This window comes from Dipodomys merriami, unplaced genomic scaffold, assembly GCF_024711535.1.
Source record: "Dipodomys merriami isolate MVZ:Mamm:240054 unplaced genomic scaffold, mDipMer1.0.p SCAF_9, whole genome shotgun sequence".
NCBI classification, from domain to species: domain Eukaryota; kingdom Metazoa; phylum Chordata; class Mammalia; order Rodentia; family Heteromyidae; genus Dipodomys; species Dipodomys merriami.
The window spans coordinates 63260171-63281197 of record NW_027206512.1 but is presented as its reverse complement, the minus strand read 5'-3'; the positions used below and the strand labels follow the sequence as shown (position 1 = coordinate 63281197).

Below are 21027 nucleotides of genomic sequence, written 5' to 3'. Positions count from 1 at the left end.
ACTCCCTGAGGGAGGCTTCTGAGTCACCCAGGGCCAACCAAACGTCCCTGGAGTGAACCCTTCATTCCTGTCCCCATGGGGGTTGCTTGCAGGGGTGCGGAGCCTGCCTCTTTCCTTACCTGGGACTCGCAGTGAAATGGGAGCGCGGATGGAAACGCATTCTTGCATTCTGCACAAGCGAACAGGGTTGGGGTTTTGAGACTTTCCTATCCTGGAGGGAACACAGTGACCGCCTGGCATAAGGGACCAAGTTCTGCAGCTCCCGTAACTCTGGGGCCAGACAGAGTGCTTCCTCTCCTTGGCTTCCTCACCTGGCAGTGGGATAATGCAGCGCCCGCCCCGCCGCTGACGGAGATACTGGGCAGGGAAGCACTGGGTAGTGTCTGTATTCGGGTCATGACCTACTGTGTGTTTACTGCGGACCTACTGTGTGCCTGTGGGAATGAGAGGTGATCTGTTTTAGGACAATTGGGGGAAAGTCCCCAGGCTAAGGAAGAAAAGAATTGCCTGTCAGATGGTTGTACTACGCTTCCATAGATTATGATTAGCAACCGCCAGCGAGTTGGCATGGCAACGCTTCCCCACGAACTGCTAGGCCGGGTGCTTAAAATAGGTGTGCCAGCGGTGAGGGAGGCCGCCCAGACGCACAGCGGCGGCCGGAGGCCCTGTGGGCTGAGAAGGCCTGGGCTCGGGCAGCCCCCCCCCCCCAGCAGGCCAAGAGAGGGGCTCACCCTTCCCTCCAGCCCCCTTCCACCCACCCGTTACAGATGGTGAAACGGAGCCCGGAGAGGGGTTCAGCGGACCAGCTGCTCGATGACAGCCAGGATTGGACCAAGTTGGTTGTCTTCTATGGTAAACGGCCCCACAGAGCCTCTGGGCAGGCCCTGAGCGTTCCAGGCCCCCCTTCTTTCTTCATTTCCTGTGGGTGACCATCTATCTCCCTCCTATCCTTTTGCACCTGTCTGAGTTCAAGGACTTCTTTCCTTTATGTGGAACCCATGCCATCTCGGACCCCCTCCCCCCGAGCTGGTAAGTAGATGTAGGTGAGTGCCGCTTGAATCTCTGCCTCCACCCCCTTCCTGCCTGCTTCGAGCAAGTCAAACCACCAAGCGCATGGGAATTTATGACTCGCTTTTCAGTGAGAAGGTGGCAGGCGCTCAGTCACTCGACACGGCTTTCGCAGCCTGGAGAGAAACCGGTGACCGCCTGGGACCCGCAACCCGGATCCTCGGGAAAAAGTGTTTCTGTGTGTCTCAGTCCTCACTTTCTTGCCGAGCTCTCTCAGTGTGGGCCGTCTTATCTCCTTGGGCTCTGAGCTGCTTTCAAGAGAAATTCACAGCTCCATTTGATCCCAGGCTGAAGTCCCAGGTCTGGAAAGTGACTTTTTTCTTTCTTTCTTTTTGATAACTCAATCAACTTCTGAGAATAGGGTGCCAGACACTTCTGACATCTTTTAGACACTGTGTTTTGTTTTTTAAAGAAAATCTGTCGGGATGGTGTGGTGTGTGAGGGAGGGCTGTCAGCAGGCCCGGCGTGGGGGGGGAGGGGGTGGGGTCACAGGCTCTGCAGCTCCTCCCCTGCAGGCCATTTGTGGAGCGTGAAGATGTCACCCAAAAGCAGTGACCACCCCATGTTGGCGTGCTAGACTCACCTGCAGAGCTTCCTAAAACACCAGTTACTCGGACCTGTGATCCTAGCTAGTCAGGAGGCTAGGATCTGAGGATTGTGGTTCAAAAGCCAGCCTGGGCAGGAAAGGCCATGAGACTCATATCTAGCAAAAAGCCAGAAGTGGGGCTGTGGATCAAATAGTAGAGTGCCGGCCTTGAATGAGAAAGCTAAGGGACAGCACCCAGGCCCAAGTACCGGCGGAAACAACAACAACAACAACAACATCATGGGTGTCTAGGCCCCTTCCGCGCCACTTTACTCAGGTGTGGGGGTGCAAAGCACCCCTCCCCCAGAGACTCCAACAGCAGATAGGCCAGAGCCGTCCAGCCACAGTCCCATGGTTCCTCTCAATTCCCTTACTCCCAGTGCTGATTAAACTCCAAGATGCCACTGTGGATTCCATTACATACATTTTACTTCTTTCTAAAAAAAAAAAAAAAAATGTATTCCGAGTTGGCGGACAAGGCTCTCCTCTTTGAAACATTTCTGATCAGGAGTCTACCCCGTAGCCCCACCCCCTTTGTAAGCGGTGGGTGAGACTTAGAGAAATGAAATATGTGACATTTGATTGTGATTGATTATCCCAGCCTCTCCAGCGTCTGGTCTGGAAGCTGAGCCCTTGGTGGCTAGTTATGGAAGGTCACAGAAAGTTGAGATGAAGTACTGGGTGCATGGATCTTTTGCACACTATTGCTTGCACCCCAAACTTCAGGGGGGGAGAGAAATTTACCAAAGCAGACTTCCTTCCTCCCTTTGTGCCAGTGGCCGTTTGGTGTTGACACACATTCTTTAACCATCTCTGGTGCCTCCAGGAAGCAGAGAAGGAAACTCCACTGGGACCCGTGGCTATATTTAGTCCTCAACCCTTTGTAATGAGAATTTCTAGAAAAAGATCATTCATACGTGGGACCTAAAACTACTTCCAGGAAGTCGGTAGACTTAGGATGGAAGGACTGGGTTTTCTTCATAGCGTGAGGTCTTCCCTCGGTCCTGCTCTGCCTTCCACCAGTGTGGCTCTAGTGTAAAGGTGATGCACAGAGTCGCAGAAAGACTAGAGCAAGAACTGAATGCAAAAGCCGGGCACGAGTGCTCACGCCTGTCATCCTAGCTACACCGGAGGCTGAGATCTGAGGATCACAGTTCAAAGCCAGCCTGAGCAGGAAAGTCCGTGAGACTTTTTATCTCCAATGAACCACCAGAAAAAAAACCCGGAAGTGGTGCTGTGGCTCAAGTGGTAGAGCGCTCACCTTGAGCTGAAGAGCCAAGGGACAGCGCCCAGGCCCAGAGTTCAAGCCCCACGACCACCACCACCAACAAAAAACCCAAAACCAAAAAAAGAGAACTGAATCCATAAAAGTAAGTCTCCCCTCCCCACTCCTTTTGGCTCAGAGAACCCTGAGCTGGGACAAAGTGGAGGAATGGTGCCGTCACATGAAGGCAGAAAGTGGGAAGAGAACGAGGAAGGAGACTTGCGGAGCACAGATGCCATCTTGGTTGCAACTCTGTTCATATTTTCCTTGTAAAGTAACATATTGCAGCATCGGCGGCGGGACGCGAGAGTGAGTGGAATCTGCACGCTTCGCTTGGCTCTTGAGTGTACAAGTGTGAGACCTGCCCCTAGCAGAGGGAGGAGGGTGGGTGGCGGGCCAGAAGCACACAGAGACCCGAACCGCTGCAGAGCTCACAGCCATGCACACCGGGGTGGGCCACTTCCGTCTCCAACCCTCTGTGGGAAGACGGGGCAAGGCGTAGGCAGTGTGTGCTTCTCCCCGCCCTCCCCCGAGGAGGGGCTCTGTGCAGACCCACCTCCCAGGAGCGCTGCAGCCGGTGCCACCACCGACAGCCCATCGCCTGATGCTCAGACTTGCCTGACCAGCGTGTGATGGCTGGACGGGGAGGGACGCGGTGCCACCTACACAGGCCACAGACACGGCCAGCCAGGTCATTGCTACCCAAGCTCTGTGCTCCTCACTCCTTCCGGGCACCGTCCCGGGCAGTGGTCCCAGAACAGCTGGGACACACAGCTTCTGCTTGGAAATCGTCCTTTCTCCTCTCTCCCAAGTGCACATAAAGTGACACTGACTGAACCTGGAGCGCTCCTGCGCGTCTCCATTGATGGACGCTGGTGCCGCCCTAAGCCACGATTTTCTGTTACCAAGATATATTTTTCTATGTTAGTTAAATGTATACTTTGTGTAATTTTGTACATTAAAAACGTACGCTTTTTTCCATAATCAGAAGTTTATCTCTCCCTTTTGAATGTTGACTTGTTTTCCCATTAGTTTTGAAGTCCTCCCACAAGGCAAAAAGTCACTGAATCCAAGATACACACACTTTCTCTCTCTCCCGCCCCCTCATCTGTGGAACTTGAACTCAGGGCCATACCTGACTGCTTTTTCCCCTCAAAGCTGGGATTACAGGATACATGAGCCACCGATGCCTGGCTAAAACTCTCTTGTTTGGGGCTGGGAATAAAATTACTTTTTCATTAGTCAAGTCCACTTTGCTCAAATAGTGGAGCGACCCTTACTAATCCAGTGTGGCCTTCCCGTGGTCGCTCTGACAGGTTGTCCTGAGCTGGGCGGCTCCCAGCAGCACTCATGCGCTAATCTGACAGTTATGGAGCATGGAAACCGGAAATGGGTCTCACTGGGGCTACAGACCTTGGTTTGGGCAGTGCTGCATTTCTTCTGGAGGCATCAAAGGAGAATCTGCTTCAGTGTCTTTTCCCATGGTAGTGGCTGCCTACATTCTTTGGCTCATGGCCCCTCCCGCCATTCTTAAAGTCAGTGTTGTAGCATCTTCAAATCTTTCTCACCCTGAATCTGATTCTTTTGTCACTTCTCGCTCTGTCCTGTACCCCGGCCTCTCTCCTTCATGTTAAAGGACTCTCATTGCATTGGCCCTATCCAGACAATAATCCCCACAAGCAGACACAGATGGTGGGGGGGGGGTGGTTAAAAATACTTAAAAAGCCTCACGTCATGTGACAACACACACAATATCCAGGAATTACAGGGAAATCATTGAGAATTGCTATTCTGCTACCACCACCTCTGTGTCCTGATTAAGGACAGAAGAAAAAGCAGGTATTTTAGACTCCAACTGGCCTGGATTTCTGTCACTGGCTGGCCATGTAATTTTACTCTACTTGCTTCCTTCCTTAGAGCTTCTTTCTTTCTTTATAGATAAAATGAGCACAAGAATTCATAACCTGCTTGGAACAAAACAAAACAAAACAAAACTTGCTCTAGGGGTTGTATATTCCTGACAGAAAACCACAAGTCTATTGAATTTCTGAAAATATTCTTTTTATATTTTGTTGGCTTTTTCTCTCCTTAAAAGCCTCCAGCTTTTTGTTTGCACAAGCAAATGTCCACTAGAGCTGAGCTGGTCCCTCGCATCTGCTCCCTGCCACCATCTGATGTGTCCGTGTCCCTCTCTGTCCTCGGACATTACCCTGAGGGCGTCACAGACTGAGAGGATGAGCTCAAGGTTGGGCCTCATCCAATGTCACAGTACAATTCATTTATGCTAACTGCATCCCCGGAGGACTGAGGGGATGGGGTTGGAGAGGTCACAGCCACCACCAGCATGGTGGTGCTCAGGTGTCCTGGGCCTCCTGTGTGGGCCCCTGCCAGCTTGCTACTCTTGGTCTCTCTGCAAATTGGTGGCTGCATTTCCTACCCTACGCCCAGCCTCTGCTGCCTCCCCATATCTGGTGTGTGAAGGGAGGTGTTAAGGAAAGGACTCCAACAAACCTGCTGGGGTCGCTCCTGGGGTTGACAGACAGAGGGCTGGAGGTCTGAGATAGTCAGCACACCAGTCTGAAGGCGGTGGTGCTGTCATCTGCCACATGGGCAGCGGAAGGAGCCAATCAGTGAACCATGAGCCGTGTGCAAAGCCCGCAGTACCTGCAGCACCCAGTGAGGGTCACACTGCTTCCTCTTCAGGGGCCAGATGACGATGAGGAGTGACTTAGTCTGTGACAGGGGCTGCGTGGCTGTCAGGTCCCCATTACCCCTGGGGAAGCACAAGAGACGCTTCCCAAGATGTTGAGGGCAGAGTTAAAGCAGAGTTCTGTCTAAACACAGGATCTGGGGTTCGCTGTGGAGTTAGCACTGTATTTATGAGTTCCTCGAGGAAGTTTCTCGTGACTTCAACATGAACTTTCCCTGCCTAGGGTGTGCTGGGAATTACAGTTCACAAGACAGAGTATTTCCAAAGAAAATTTGAAACATAGCCAGGTGCTGGTGGCTGAGATCTGAGGATCATAGTGTGATTTTTTTGCCTGGGCAAAAAAAAATCCATGAGACTCCTTTCTAGCCAGCAAAAAAAGTCAGAAGTGGAGCTGTGGCTCACGTGGTAGAGCGCCAGCTTTGAGTGGAAAAGCCAAGGGAGAGTGCAAGGCCCTCAATTCAAGCCCCAGTGCAGCACAAAAAAAAAAAGAAAAGAAAAGAAAAGAAAAGAAAAAAGAAAAGGAAGGAAGGAAAAGAAAAAGGAAACAAGGAAAGAAAAAGGAAAGGTGGTGCATAACTGGGTCTCAGGATGGGACATCATTGTGCTCTCCTTTGCTTCATGTAGTCTAGCCTTCTTGCAGACGGGACCTTCTAAATACATGCACATCCATTTCCCCAGCATTTGCCTCTCTCCAACACAGGAGGAGACAAAAAAAAAAAAAGCCTTCCTAAACGTCCAGTGAGTAGATGAGCCTGGACCCAGCTTGGCTGTGCAGCCCTGAGCCCCTGGTCTCAGGCTGTGGCTTTGCTTCTCCCCCGCCCCCTCCCCTTCCCAGGCCTCGGTGCTGAAGGGACAGCTCCCAGCCCCGGGAGGCGGGGGCGAAAGGAGGAGGGGCCGCGGGGCGGGGCACCGTCGCTCCCGCCCCATCCCTCCTCCCCCATCTCCACGGCGCCCAGGGAGGCTGGGCAGCTGGCGATTCTCCAGACCAAGAAAGACGCAGCTGGGACTTGGCATCCCCCGGGAACTCTCAGGATCCTGGGCTGGAAATCCATGGGGAACGAGAGACTGAGTTCACCAGATGCACACGGCAGAGCGCATTCCGCAGCCCCGCAGCCTCCCGGGGCACCCAGGCTGCAGGCTCTAGGGACAGGATGGGGACACTTGTCGGTCGGGCCCTGGCCCGCCGCACGTGCGTGGCCCTCTAGCTCTGTGTGTGTTTAGTCTGTCGTGAACCGTCTCTGAAGTGTGCGTGGCTGGCCTAGCGCCCGCTCCGTCCTGCTGCTGACCTCTGGCCTCGAGCCCTGCAGGTCACATCCCTCAGGCCCGGGCCTCCTCCGTACAGCCTGGCTCCCCAGACCTGGGGCTGTTGGGCCCGTGGCCCCGTCCCCAACCTCGGTGCGGGTGCCAGGCCTCAGCAGGGCGCAGCGAGTGCGCGGCGTGCCCAAGCAAGCTGCCTCCCCGGGCTGTGCAGCTAGAGGTCGGGTCGGGACAATGAGAAGGCCTGGCCTCGGGTGTGCGTGTGCGTGTGCGGCTTGCAGCGCCGCGCACAAATCTCTACGGGTGTGCAATGCGGTGCGAAAAGGAGCCGGTGTCCCGGGGGAGCGTGCGTCATTGGCGCGTGCGTGGTGCACCGGCGGGCCGGTTGTAATTGTCTACGGTGCGGGTGTGAGCCAGTCGTGTGTGTGCGTGTGTGGTCATGCACGCCGCTCCCACCACCCGCTCCGCGCGCGTCCTGGGGGCGGGGAGGAGGGGTGCGTCCGGGGCACTGCGGTTCGGCTGCCCGCCCTCGGCGCTGCGGCTCCGCGCCGACGTCACCGTCCTCCGCGCCCCGCCCCAGCGCGGCCCCGCCCCGCCCCAGCGCGGCCCCGCCCCGCCCCAGCGCGGCCCCGCCCCGCCCCAGCGCGGCCCCGCCCCGCCCCAGCGCGGCCCCGCCCCGCCCCGCCGTCCTTTGTAGCAGGCGAGGTGCTGACCGGGAGGCCCCGCCCCCGCCCCGCCCGGGCCCCGCCCCCGGAGCCCAGGCCCCGCCCCTCGACGCCTCCCTCCGGCCCGCCCCTCTCTCCTCCCTCCCCAGGCCGCAGTCGCGCCTGGGCCGCCGCGGGCCCCGCACTCAGGCGCGGAGCTCGGCGCGCGGCGGCGGCGGCCGGCCTCGGACGGGCATGGCGGACCGGCGGCGCGCGTGGAACACGGAGGACGACCTGCCCGTGTACCTGGCGCGGCCGGGGAGCGCGGCGCAGACCCCGCGGCAGAAGTACGGCGGCATGTTCGCCGCGGTGGAGGGCGCCTACGAGAACAAGACCATCGACTTCGACGCGTACAGCGTGGGCCGCCGCGGCTCGGCGCGCACGCCGCGCGGCGCCGGCCGGCCCGACGCCTCGGGCCTGCCCGGGCCCGGCGGCAGCGACGACACGGCCAGCGACGTGAGCGAGCCCTCGGGCTCGGCCGTCAGCTCGCCCGGCGAGCGCGAGGACCGCCCGCCCGCGCTGCACCTCCGCTGCCCGGCGCCCCGCGACCTGCCCCTCGGCCGGGACAATGGCCAGGTACCCTCGGGGCGCGCGCGTGGGCCGCACGCGGGAGGGGCGGGGCCCCATCGAGGGGTTCAGAGAGGTCGGGCGCCCGGGCCGGGCTGCCCAGCAGAGTTGTGCACGGCCCAGACCCTTCCGGGCCCGGAGAGCCTCTGCGGGAGGGAGGGCGAGGGTGTGAGCGGGGGAGTAAGTTGGCCGGGGGGCCTTAGGACGCCCAGGGCCCCCCCCCGGGAGGAGTGAGCCCGGGGCCCTCACCTGGGGTCCCCGGTCCGGACGCGCTCCGTAGCCGCAGGGCAGCCACCCTGCCCGCCTCCGGCCGGGAAGGACTCGGCCTAGAGCGCGGTTAGAGCCCCTCCGTCCACGCGCCTCGTAGGATCTTCAAGGGTTACCCGCGAGAGTCGCGCGGCAAGACGCCGCCGTGCAAGTTGGGGGGACGGCCGGGATTCGAACCTGGGTCTCCGTAGCGTCCTTGGCCCGAAGGTTTTGTTTCTCCTCAAAGTGGGGGTGGGGGCCACCCGAGGAGCTCAGCGGCGGGGGCTTGGACCCTCCGAGCTGGGGGCCGGCGGGGAAGAGGGGTGCAGGGGGGGTTGAGGTCAGAGCCAGGTGTCCGGGGACGGAAGTCGGAGCGCCGCAGGACCACCGAGGAGCCGCCTGGGCCGGAGCCGCGGCCCCAGCCCTGCCCGGCCCCGGCGGAGCCACCGGCCCCGCCCTCCACGAGTGCCCCTCCGGCCCCGATTCACCGTGGGAACTGTCGGCGAATACCGGTAGGGCGGGCGCGTTCACGCAGGTTGGCCGTGGAGCCCTCGTACCATATCCGCTTAGTGGGCCCCGGCCTAAACGCTCTCAGAGACGGCAAAGAAACCCAGCGAACTCGGAGGGAGACCGAGCTCGGTGGGGATGGACATCCGGGAGGGCTTCCCGGAGGGGGCGCCGGGCTGCGCCGCGGAGCTCTCCGAGGTCCTGAATCCGGGCCCGAGCGCGGGCCGAGCTGCGGGCGGGGCCGGGGCGGCCGGGGGTCCTGCGCCGTCCTCCTCCCAGCCCTCTTTCTTGGTGGCTCGGCCTCCCCCCACCAGTCGATCGCAGTCCCCCCCCCCAAATCCCAGGCCTGCGCGGGGAATCGCCTGCCGAATCCCCCGCGCCTCCGCGGCCTCTCCGGGACAGGCGCCTTGTCAGGGAGGCCGGGAGCGCTTTGTGCCGGGCCCGGGGCCGTCCCGAGGCCGTGTCTGCCGGGCAGCGCGCCCCACGCGGGCTCCGGGCCGTGGCGCGTGGCGCCGTGGCGGGGGGGGGTCGCTTTGCCTTCAGCGCCAGGCCCCTTCCCCTGGCCGGTCCTTCTGTCCTTCCCCCTGGCTTCTCAGAGGCTGGACAAAGGGCGGTGCTTGGGGCCCGGGGAACCCAAGGGGCGCCTTCCCCTCGGAGGGGCCGCCTCCTCCGCCGACACCGCGGGCCCGGCGCGGGCCGCGGAGGGCTGGGGTTCCGGGGCGGGCCCGGCGCTCGCGCCCCTCCCCAGCCCGCGGGGCTCCTTCCTGGGAGGGAGGAGGGGTTTCTGCCGGGCATGCGCGATGCTCGCTCACCGCGGCCGGACGCCGAGCCGCTGCGGCGCTTTGTACCCGGGACGCCGGCCGGGGAGCCGCGCTCCGCTGGGCTCCTCCCTCCGGCTCGCACGCGGTCCCGCCCCCGCCGACCCCGGGGGACGCCAGGGTGCTGGCGCCTAGGACTTAGATCCCAGGAAGGGAACCTGGGCGTCGGGTGGGAGCCGGGCCCCACCTGCAGCTTCCGGCTGTAAACGGTGGCTTAGGACTCAGGGCAGGGGCCGACCCGAACGAACGAACGAATGAATGAATGAGTGTAGTGACACTGGCACCAACTGGGCAGAAACCTGGCTTCCAGACGCCGCTAGCCAGAGCTAATGCCTTTGGCAGCAGGGGCACGGGTTACCTCCGAGAAGCCTGCATTTCCTTCTGAAAAGAAAAGGGAAAATGCTGGCCGGATGTTCCTGGAGTCCCGAGCATCCCCGAGGGGGTGCAGCCGTCCCCAGGGGCGAGCCCGGTCTCCGCGCTCTCCTGCGCGCGGGGGACCCGACTCCGGGCTTGACCTGTCCGGACGGCGGGGAGCTCCAGGGTGCTTGCGTGGCCGGCCGCGTGGCCGGGCGGGGCCGCACCTGCCCGGTGCCGGCGGCGCGCACCGGGGCGCTCGCCTTGTTCTCCCCCGGGGCAGCTCATCGAGCTGTGTCCCCGGAGAAACACCCAGATCACGGGCCCCTGGGCTGAGGCGGGACCCCTGCCCTGCCAGGCCCCCGCCTGTCTTGGTGTCACGGCCTGGCCAAGCACTCACGGTCCGCACGCAGGACCTGCGCTGCTCCCAGGTCACCGCGCCTGGCCACTGTGCGGCGCCGGCCGGGCGCGGGGCCCCGCTCGCGTGGGGGAGAGGGAGGACGAGGCCTCGGGGCTGGGTTTGGGGACCTGGGCCACCTTTTGTCTGGGCTGGAACCTCGGGAGCGGTGGCGGTGTGAGTGCGCGTGAGTGAGGTGTGGGGCGGGGGCGCCGGGCCGCCGGGGCGGGGTGGGGGCCGGCCAATGGGGGCGCGGAGGGCGGGGCGCCCCGGTGCCGGGCGGGTCTCTTCCTTTCAGAAGCTTCCCGAAAACCAGACCCTCTCTCCTCCCGTTAACCCCCCCCCCACTTCCCGGGAAGGAGGCCCGACCGGGCGCGGGCGCGCGCGGGCTGCGGTCGGAGGGCAGCGCTTCCAGGTTCGGGCCGCGAGGGGCGAATCGGGCGCCGCCGCCGCCGAGGCCGGGAGGAGCCGTCGGCGGGCAGACCCTCCCCCTCCGCCCGCCCCTCCCCTCCGCCCGCCCCTCCCCTCCGCCCGCCCCCTCCCCGCCGGGCGGCGTCGCAGCCGAGCAGCCGGGCGGCCGCGCGCGTGGGGAGCTGCGGGCGCCGATCCCCACCCTCCTCCCGTGCGTCCCCGCGTCCCTCCGTTCGTCCGTCCGTCCGCCCTCCGCGGCCGGGGAGAGCAGCGAGCCCGAGCGGCCCCGACAGAGCCCGCGCGAGCCGGGGCGGCGGCGCCGGCGGAGCCATGTCCTACCAGGGCAAGAAGAGCATCCCGCACATCACGGTGAGCCCGCCCCGCCCCGCCGCCGCCGCGGCCCTTTGTGGCGGGCGGTGGTCGCCGTCCCGGCCGGATCCCGGGGTGGGGGCGCCGCGGGCGGCTGCCTGCGTCGCCGCGGGCGGGGCGGGGCCGGCCGCGCCCCGCGCCCTCCCCCAGCCTCCCGGACAATGCGGGCGCTCGGCGGGGCGGGGCCGGCTCGGGCGTCTCCCCGCGGGCGTGTACGGTGGGGGGGTCCGTGCGGCCCCCTCCCCCTGGGGTGTACGGTGGGGGGGGGTCCGTGAGGCCCCCTCCCCCTGGGGTGTACGGTGGGGGGGTCCGTGCGGCCCCCTCCCCCTCGGGGTGTACGGTGGGGGGTCCGTGCGGCCCCCTCCCCCTCGGGGTGTACGGTGGGGGGTCCGTGCGGCCCCCTCCCCCTGGGGTGTACGGTGGGGGGGTCCGTGCGGCCCCCTCCCCCTGGGGTGTACGGTGGGGGGAGTCCGTGCGGCCCCCTCCCCCTGGGGTGTGCGGTGTGGGAGTTCCCTGCGGCCCCCTCCCCCTGGGGTGTGCAGTGTGGGGTCCGTGTGGACCCTCCCCCTCGGGGTGTGCGGTGTGGGGGATTCCGTGCGGCCCCCTCCCCCTCGGGGTGTGCGGTGGGGGGGGGTCCGTGCGGACCTCTCCCCCTGGGGTGTGCGGTGGGGGGGGTCCGTGCGGCCCCCTCCCCCTGGGGTGTGCGGTGTGGGGGAGTCCGTGCGGACCCTCCCCCTCGGGGTGTGCGGTGGGGGGAGTCCGTGCGGCCCCCTCCCCCTGGGGTGTGCGGTGGGGGGGGTCCGTGCGGCCCCCTCCCCCTGGGGTGTGCGGTGGGGGGGGTCCGTGCGGCCCCCTCCCCCTGGGGTGTGCGGTGGGGGGGGTCCGTGAGGCCCCCTCCCCCTGGGGTGTGCGGTGGGGGGGGTCCGTGCGGCCCCCTCCCCCTCGGGGTGTGCGGTGGGGGGAGTCCGTGCGGCCCCCTCCCCCTGGGGTGTGCGGTGGGGGGAGTCCGTGAGGCCCCCTCCCCCTGGGGTGTGCGGTGGGGGGGGTCCGTGCGGCCCCCTCCCCCTGGGGTGTGCGGTGGGGGGGGTCCGTGCGGACCCTCCCCCTCGGGATGGGCCCCCGAGGACGCAGGCTAAACAAAAGAGGGAGGGCCTGGTCCAGCCGTCCCTCCCGCCTGGTGGGCGGCCGGGCTCGGTGGGGCACCTGGCAGCTGGAGGGAGGGAGGGAGGGAGGCGGGGAGTGAAGGGCGGCGCTGCTCCTGGACCGGCGGAGTCTGGAGTCAGGAGAGTCAGCGCCATGATGGAGGCCCCGCCCGCTCCCAGGATGGGTGGATGGGTGGACCGCCCCAGCCCCGTGGGGGCCCCACCGCAGCCTGCGGGCTCCGAGGCCCGGGCCGGGCCGCAAACAAAGGAGCCCCGTCTGGGCTTTGTGTGGGCTCGGAGGCCGTCCCCCACAGGTCAGAGCCCGCGGACCCCCAGGCTGGTCCCCAGGAGTGCAGCGTAGGCGCCTCCTGAGTCTGGGCTGGGCCTGGGACAGCCCGCTCACCTGCAGGGGGCACCGATGGCGTGCACACCTGCCCTGTGTGCACACCTGCCCTGTGTGCACACCTGCCCTGTGTGGGGCTGCCTTGTTTTACCGCTCTCAGCCATGGTCCCTTGAGGGAGACACTGGACATATGGCCCCCAGAGGCTGTGCTGGCCCGGGGGTGGGGCCTGGGAGTGGGGCCCAGGGGTGGGGCCCGGGGCCCTGGGCGCCCTGCGCTCAGCGCTCACACCTGCACGCAGTTCTCACACCAGGCGTGGCCCTTGGGGGTGGAAAGGAGCCCAGGCCATCTTCACACTCTGCCTTCCGACACCCAGAGGCCACACTGGCCAGCTAAGGGGGGTCTGTGGAAGGCGTGTGGTGGCTTCAGGCTAGGCACTGGGGGAAGGAAGGTGAGGTGCTTGGTCAGGTCCTTGTCTTGATCCCCCAAATCTGCTCTCCTGAAGCACTGGGCAGGTGGTGGTGGCGCAGGGGTCTGTGCGTGACCAGGTCATTGAGGCCAGGGCCCCAGCATGGGTCCCTGCGCTCAGGACACCAGTGTCCCGGGGGCTTTACCGGGCCGTGGCTGGCACCACAGCTCCCTGCCCAGCCTTTTATACCACGTGGCCTGGGTGTGCACGCTGCTCTGGTGTCTTTGAGCCCAAGGCTGGGATACGACCCTGGGTCTCCTCCAGAGCTCTGAGCTCCCTTGGCCAGCCTGGCAGAGCGTGGAGGGATGCTGGGTACCACCCTGGGCTCGGGAAGGCTCACCAGGGCCCACTGCCTTGGTCCTGCATGCAGAGCACAGGGTGGTGGAGGGGCAGGGAAGCTGCGGGCAGGGCTGCGGTGGGCCTGAGAGCAGGGAGGCTGACACGACCCTTCACCTCCGGAAGGACCTCCAGGCATTTGTGCTCATTTGGCCCAGTTTGCTCACACCAGCCAGAAAGAACAAGCCAGAGATGACGGAGCTGGGGCGTGGGCTTTCTTCCAGGACCCTTCAGCCACACAGGGCACATGTTGTGACAGGGACCAGATCCTGCCCTGAAGTGCCATGGTGGCTTCACAAGCCACCCTGATGTGTCCCACCGCTGCCACGCCTCCGTAATTAGCACCTGGTCCTCTCTGGGAGCAGTGGGCTGCAGGGGAGGCAGGAGGTGAGAAGGAGGTGCAGGTTTAGCTGAGGCTGATATCTGAGCCACCAAGGGTGGTGGGTAACATAAGAGGAGACCCAAACAGGGACTCTCAGCCTGGTCCTGGGGGGGGGGGTGCTGTGGAAAAGGGGTGTGGCATGTGGCCTCTCTGTGCTGTCAGAACAAACTCTGGAGATGCTGGTTGTGTTTCTGGCTGCCTGGGTCAGACCCAGGCTCTGGAGAAGGGCCGTGCAGAGGGGAAGGGGCGCAGCTCTCCCCTGCAGCCCCAGGTCCTGCCCGGTGGGTGTGGAGTCACTCCTGCTACACCCCTGGGGGGGGGTGGAGACCAGAGAACCAGAGCAGGGGGACGGGCATCTGGCAGGGCACCACATGGGCACCGCGTGGACAGAGCCGGGAGGGCTGGATGGGGAGTGCGTGCTGCTTGCAGTGCTCACGATGTTGGCGTCTTTTCTTCTCTCCGTCTCAGCCCCGTCACTGATCTCAAGGGTGAGCGTGGTGGAGAGAGAACAGGGGAAATGTGCAATCACTTAGCTCTGCCCCTGAGGACTGTTTAAAGTATTGATGGCGGTCTCTTTCATGTGTGGTTTTTAATGAACGGTGCAGCCCAGGAGTAATTCTGCTGTTTCTAAGGGCCTAGTGTATATGAAGCCAATGCAGCATCTTGGGTGTGGCTCCGAGCAAACAAAGGCCTGGGCTCCTAGCCCTGTAGAAGGTTCTGTTCCCCATAAAACCTGCTTGCTCATTGGTGCATGTGTGTATGGGGGGCAGTCAAGGCGCCCACCACCATGGTTGTGTGGTTATTATTAAAATAAACCCTTGTGAGTGGGATTGTGTGTGTGTGCCTTTGCTCTGGTCCTGGCATTCAGCATGGCTTCCTTTACGTCCCACTTGATCCTCAGACCAGCACTGCAGCAAGGCAGCCCTAAAGAGTAAACTGAGGTTCACAGGTGTTTGGCAGCGTGCCAGGGTTCTCTCACTCGACCGTAGATGAAGGGTTCGTGTTCAAGTTTCTGTTGGAGTACGGAGAGCACGTGGGCTGCTCTGTCTGCTGAGGAAATCACTATGCTTGTCGGGGGAGGGAAGCGGGGGTGACCGTGTGTGTGTGTTTGTGTGTGTGTGTGTGTTTGTATTGTGATGTGAGTGTAGGGTACTGTGTGTGAGTGTATGATACATATGTGTGTGTTCAAACAGTGGAAGTAGTTGGGGGAAGAAAGCGTCAGGTGAGAGACATGGGGCTGAATTGTGCTGATGTGCAAACCCACAGCCCTCCCCACACGGAGCTTCTCCCACGGGTGACGCTGCGTCTGGTGGAGATGTTCAGTGATTCCTTGCTTTACACAAAGGATCTGAGACGCCCACGGTGGCACGATTCACCATGTGTGTTGTGACATCAGCTGGAAGTCAACTGCGGATGGGAGGGAGCTGAGGATCTAGGCAGAGCCGAGAACGAACGTGCCTGTGGCTCAGTGCTGGGTGGGGCAGAGGCTAGGAGGCGTGCGGGTGCTGAGCTTCTGCCCTCCGGGCCAGACGCTCACAGAAGCGCAGGGGAGGCATACTCTAATAAGAAAAGCACTTGATGTCAATGAGACTAGGATTCAGAGTTTCAGAGGGGACACGAAGTGGTCCTGAGCCACAACATCTTCCACAGCACAGCTGGTCCTGAACCCAGGCTTCCCAGGATGAACCTGGTCAAGGCTTATTCACATGCAGGATGACACACGTGCGTGCCTGGTTGTAGTTCCTTTCTTCAAGCGCAGGCTCTTTGTGAGGAAAGGGAGCTAGTTTTGGCTAGCTAGAAGGTATTAGCTACAGACTGGCCGCATTCAGGGCAGTGGAATGCCCTGCAAGTGGCCAGGTGCAGGCGCGTGGATGTGGGCACAGGCGTCCAGAGATCTCTGGAGAGGACTCGGCGTTGGCTGGAAGTGTGAGCCTGGAGGCAGCCTGGTTGGGGCTGGCAGCTGGAGGGAAGGGAAGAGCACCCAGAGCAGATGGGAAGGCTGGATGAGACCAGGGCCGGGGGGTGGGGTGGGGTGGGGAGGAGGGCAGACGTGACCCAGAGCGCATGAAGGCCAGGCACTTGAGAAATTTGCGTGGGTGGATGCGGGCGTGGGCTCTGCAGGGCTTTGGAAGAGAGCCACAGCTTCCGAGGCCACAGGAAGACACAGGGCTTCTCGGGGCTTTCCTGCCTGCCTCTGATCTGGGGCCAGTCCCTCTTCCTGAGCCTCAGGTTCCTTTATAGCCAGAGTTGGCTCCTGTGAGTCTGTTACAAGTTGCTGGAATTCTTTCTGTGGGCAACTGGAAGCTGCTGGAAGTTCGTAAAGGAGATGGTGTGCTGGAAGAGACAGGTAAGAAAGATTCTGAGATCAGACCAGCTGGGCTTGGATTCATATGCCTGGTGTGCGGTGTGGGTAAGCTGCTTGGATTCCCTGCATCTGTCTGTGGCTCTGTGTGAAATGGGACTGACAAGCGCACAGAGCCTGCGCCTGGTAAGAACTCAGGATGCCATTGTTAACCTTGGGGTGGGGCATCAGTCAGCTCTGGGCCTTGGCACACACCTTCCAGTCTCAGCCACGTGGCTGGTGAGCTGCTCTGTGTGGCTCCTCACACGGAGACCCAGGCCGAAGGAACAGCAGGGCACCAACCTGGATGCCTTCCCTTGAACGCGGAGGGTTTCAAATCTGCTCCTCGTCTCCCAGCCAAAGCAAGTCATGTGACCAAGCTCCAAAGCCCAATCTGTCCTGGTCGGGAGATATGAGGGGTAAATGGGAGAGATCTGGCATGTGAGAGATGCTGGTAATCACTGGCCAAGCCGAAGCCCACGCAGTCAGAAGTATAGGGGTTGAGAGGGAGAAAAAGTTGCAAGGGAATTGTGAGTGAGCCTTGAACTGAGGTGTGTCGATGGACCGTTAGCAATAGAGAGAGAGATAGAGAATCATGGGCTGGAAATACAGAACAGCTGGGTATAGAGAACCGAGGACAAAGGGTCGTATAGAAACTGGGTCAGCAAAAGCTATCTGCAGCCCGCGGCTCTCTCAGCCCATGTGCTGGGAGCTGGTGCAGCTGTGCTGCTAATTTTGGACCAGCATGCAACGCTCATTTATGCTACAACCAAATCTACAGCTTGTCTGTCAGGTGGTATACTCACGCTCAGGAGCAGGAAGCGTCTATCACTGGGCAGAAGTCCCGCCCACAGAAAGGAACCTTCCCAGGCCCTTGTCCTCTCTTCCATAGGCTAGAACCGGTCAGCACAGTGGACAGCACCATGGTGCTGAAGGCCAAACCAGTAGGATTGAGAGGTATTCTCCACAAGGAGCCGTGGTGGGGATTGCATAGTCTTGGTTGCTGAGGCAGTGGAGTTCCGCGTTTAATACCTTCAATACTGCAGAATTCTCTGCTCTCTGAAAGTATTTCCTGAGCACAGAAAGAACAAGACTCAGATTGGCCTGGAGAGATACCGTGATTAGCCACAGCTTTGCTCTGGGAAGAGACAACTCTAAATTGGCACTGGTGATCTGAGCTGGGCTGCTTCCCGGGGGTGAGAGGAGGAGGTGATGGCAGTGTGGTTGCATCCCCACCCCCTCCCCAGGCTCGTGCTCCGGGCACTGGAGTGTTTTTCTGGACCAGGTTCTCCACTCAACCTCTGAGTTATTCCTCCCAGGGCTGGAGGCGGTGACTTTTCCCACACAGTATCCTTCTTCATCTCTCCTGTCTGCTCCCACTGGGTGGTGGGCACAGGAGGCCCAGGGCAGGGTCTGTCCAGTTCAGGAGGGCCTTTCCCCCCTTCTTGGGAGAGTGAGGCTTTAGCCCTGCCTGCCTTCCACCTGCCTTCTCGAGCTCCCTGCCTGTGCACAACGTCGTATACTTCTCATTCAGGAGGGGCTGGAGGGAGGCATGAAGGGCTTTTGGAGCACAAAGCAAAAAAAAGAAGATGAAGGGCTTCTAAAGTGGTGCTTTGGCCGCAAGGAGAGGGCGGATCTGCTTTATTTATGGGCTCCACTGTATCGCACACTGAAAAGAAACATTTCAGACACACTTTCCACCAGCAAGCTGGGTCACCATGCGTAACCAAAGGAAGACGGAGGGCAGAGCTTGGGATCCATTCCTCGGAAAGATTTGGTGCAGAATCACATGGAGCAAGCAGGTTGTCCTCGGAAGAAATGGCTTCTGTCCCCAAAGTATGCTGCCATGCGTGGTTTGTCAAGCGATTCACAAGCCCTCAGGGCTTACGCACTTAAAATCTCAGCAAATGTTTGATCCCTGTCTTCTCAAAGTGGAAAGGACCTTGGGACATTTTGTAAAAGTTTTCTGCATCTTTGATTTTTATTTCATGTTTTGCATTTCAGGAGGCACGTGTCCGTGCCTCTTTCCCCGGGTCCCCTTTCTCATTGGTATGGGAATTCCAAACACCCTCTCGCTCTCTGGAGACTGGGAGCGCACGGCTCTGGGGCACCTCTGTTCTTGGCGCGTCTTCATGCAGAGTGCTCCTCCCCCTGAGCTTCCTCAGTAGCTGCTCTTTGAGCCCTTCATTTTCCAGATGGCCCCCGGCCTCCGTTTCTAGTCAAGCACAATTTCTGTGTCTGGATTTGACTTGCCTTCTTTCCCTTCCTCCTTCCTCTTTTCCCTTCTTCCTTCTCTTCCTTCCTTTTTTGAACATATAGAACAAGAACAATAGGAAATACAATCTGAACGATTGGGTGCTGGTCTTTAAACTGGTTTAGACTTCTTTGAGAAGACGATAAAAAGCAATGGAATTTCTCTCCACTGGTTTTTTGAAGGTCTGATCACAGATATGGGACATAGAATATCGGATTTTTAAATTTTTTTTGGTGCCAGGCCTGGGGCTTGAACTCAGGGCCTGGGCGCTGTCCCTGAGCTTCTTTGTGCTCAAGGCTAGCAGTCTATCATGTGAGCCGCAGCTCTACTTCCAGCTTTTGCTGTGTGTTACTGATTAGAGATGAGTCTCCCAGCCCTTGCTGTCTGAACTGCAGTCCTCAGATCCCAGCTAGGATTTCAGGCGTGAGCCCAGGGCCTGGTTGGATTCTTTGTTTTAATTGTGCTAGGGTTTGAACTCAGGGCCTTGCACTTGCTAAGCAGTGCTCTACCACTTGTCTGCACCTCAGCCCGTTTTACTTTATTCTTCAGACCGGGGCTCCCATTTTGCCCAAATCTGTCCTCTGACCATGGTCCTCCTACCTGTGTTCTCCATGCAGTGGCATGCCGTGTGTGGCACCACCCCAGGCTACAATGTGGGATGTCATATGGAATGTGTGCACATGTGCCCAAGCACTCCTGCGAGGCTGCCACTCTGACTAGCTCCACCCACAGGCCAAGGGATCTCTACAGAGATGGCGGATCTCACTAGAAGCTACCGAGCTAAGGAGTTGCGTGGAGATGAGTGGCGGTGCTGGCATCAAGGGAAGGATCCGCAGTCTCCCGGGAGCTGGCCAGCTGCTGGCCCACACGCAGTCCTGGTGCTGCTGTGGGATCTCTAAGGAGCCCCTTGGTTGGAGTGAGGATGCTGCCTGTGGTAGGCAGGTGGGGTCTGAGGGCAGAGCCGGCTGGCAGGTGACCCAGGCCGCAGGGAGGCCGCTGACACAGCTGTACGGCCCTGGGAGCCGGAGGGGGAGTGGACAGAGGTGGAAGACCAAGGCCAAGGGAGGGCTGGTCAGGCCTGGAGGGGCCCGGGAGGGGACAGCAGTGAAGGGTTTTCAGAAGAGTTGAGACATGATCGGTTTGTCTCAGAAGGGTCACTCGGGCTTGTCCTGTGGCGGAGACAAGATAGACAGCAGGGAGACAGGTGTGGGGGCCAGCCTGGGGCCGGCACAGGGGAGGCGGTGAGGACCACATCGTCAGAACACGTAGAAGACGTGGGAAAGCTCTGGACCTGAGGTGCTGGTGTTTCGGGACTGTCCCTGCACTTCACCCGTTGGAGCTTAGCCCACAGAGCAGCACTGGGAGGTGGGATTGTCACCACGCACTGGACGCGGGGTCGCAAGAGTGGGCTTTCTATAAGGGAACCTGCACGGCCCCCACCTTGGGCGGCGGCAGGGGTGGGAGGCGGGAAGAGCTGCGAGCATTTATACAGAACTCTCCGGGGATGTCCAATGTCAGTGCCTGCAGCTGGGAAAAAAAATCCTGATCAAAGCATCTGGGTTGGCTTTTGACCAGGCAGCCCCAGAGCAGTCGGAGGTCTGCTGGGTCCCGCCAGCTGCACTGGGCTCCCAGCACCTTGTCTGGGGAGATGTGGTTCATTTTGCTGAAAGTTCTCCCTGTTTTTCAGCTTTGTGGCGTTCCTGCTCTTATTTTTAGAATTTTCTTTGACAGCCTGGCTACAGCCTCTCTGGTCTAATGACAGCTCTGTGTGTCTGGTGTTTTCTTGATAGCTGGGCTCTTGGCCAGTGGTTCGGCTAAGTGTAGGTTTGGTAAGGACATCATCTCCTGTTTACCTCTGAGGACCCTCGGACCGGACCGCAGTGGCCTTCTGGTCTCCCTGCTGTGCGGGGAGGACAGACAGTTTCATTCCTGCCACGCAGAGGGAGGGCTACCTCGGGACCCTCACCAGTCCCCAAGTGTAGACAGGAAGCCCACCGGAAGTCTTTCCCCAGGCCACATCCCCACCTCCCCTCGTCCCCCCAGCAGGAGGTGAATGTTCTTCCTGCTGCTGATGTGTGGTTGGGAGTGCCTGAAGCCTCGAAGAGTCTTTTTGTAAGCACAGCCCCCAAACTCCTGTAAAGCCCATGGGAAGAGCCAAGACATCCTGGCAGGGCGCCTCCTCCCAGTTGTGGCTGGCAGGGAGAGCAGGGCCGGGTCTACTCCTGTCTGCCCTTCCACCTTGCTGCCTCCTCCCTCCTTCATTCCCTTCCTCTCTTCCCTTGTCTGCTTTTCCTTCTCTGATGATCATAGCCATCTCGCTCCCTCTCTCCTCCTCATCCCCTCCGTGTTTCCAAACTTCCATTTCTTCCGCTCTCTTCCCTTGCCCCTCCATCTGCTCAGCACACGTGAGTCGCCGCCGTGGCTTCCCTGGCTGGCTCCCTGTTCTGGCAGACGCAGAACACACAGGGCTGTGGCCACGAGGGTCCTCTGCTTGGGGGAGGCAG

At 61.1% G+C, this 21027-nt stretch overlaps 1 protein-coding gene across 3 annotated transcripts in view; it reads left to right on the top strand.

Annotated features, from left to right (window-relative positions):
* The first annotated feature begins 7691 nt into the window (after window positions 1-7691).
* Window positions 7692-21027, top strand: part of Crmp1 (collapsin response mediator protein 1) — a 41154-nt gene continuing 27818 nt past the window's right edge. The window contains exon 1 of one of the 3 annotated variants that reach the window (XM_070012362.1): window positions 7692-8165. In XM_070012362.1, coding sequence (XP_069868463.1) covers window positions 7785-8165 — 381 coding nt within the window. In that variant the 5' untranslated portion in view covers window positions 7692-7784. Of the gene's footprint in view, window positions 8166-11108; window positions 11259-16239; window positions 16276-21027 lie in introns of those variants that run through there. The other 2 variants (XM_070012363.1, XM_070012364.1) reach the window with 2 other exon arrangements.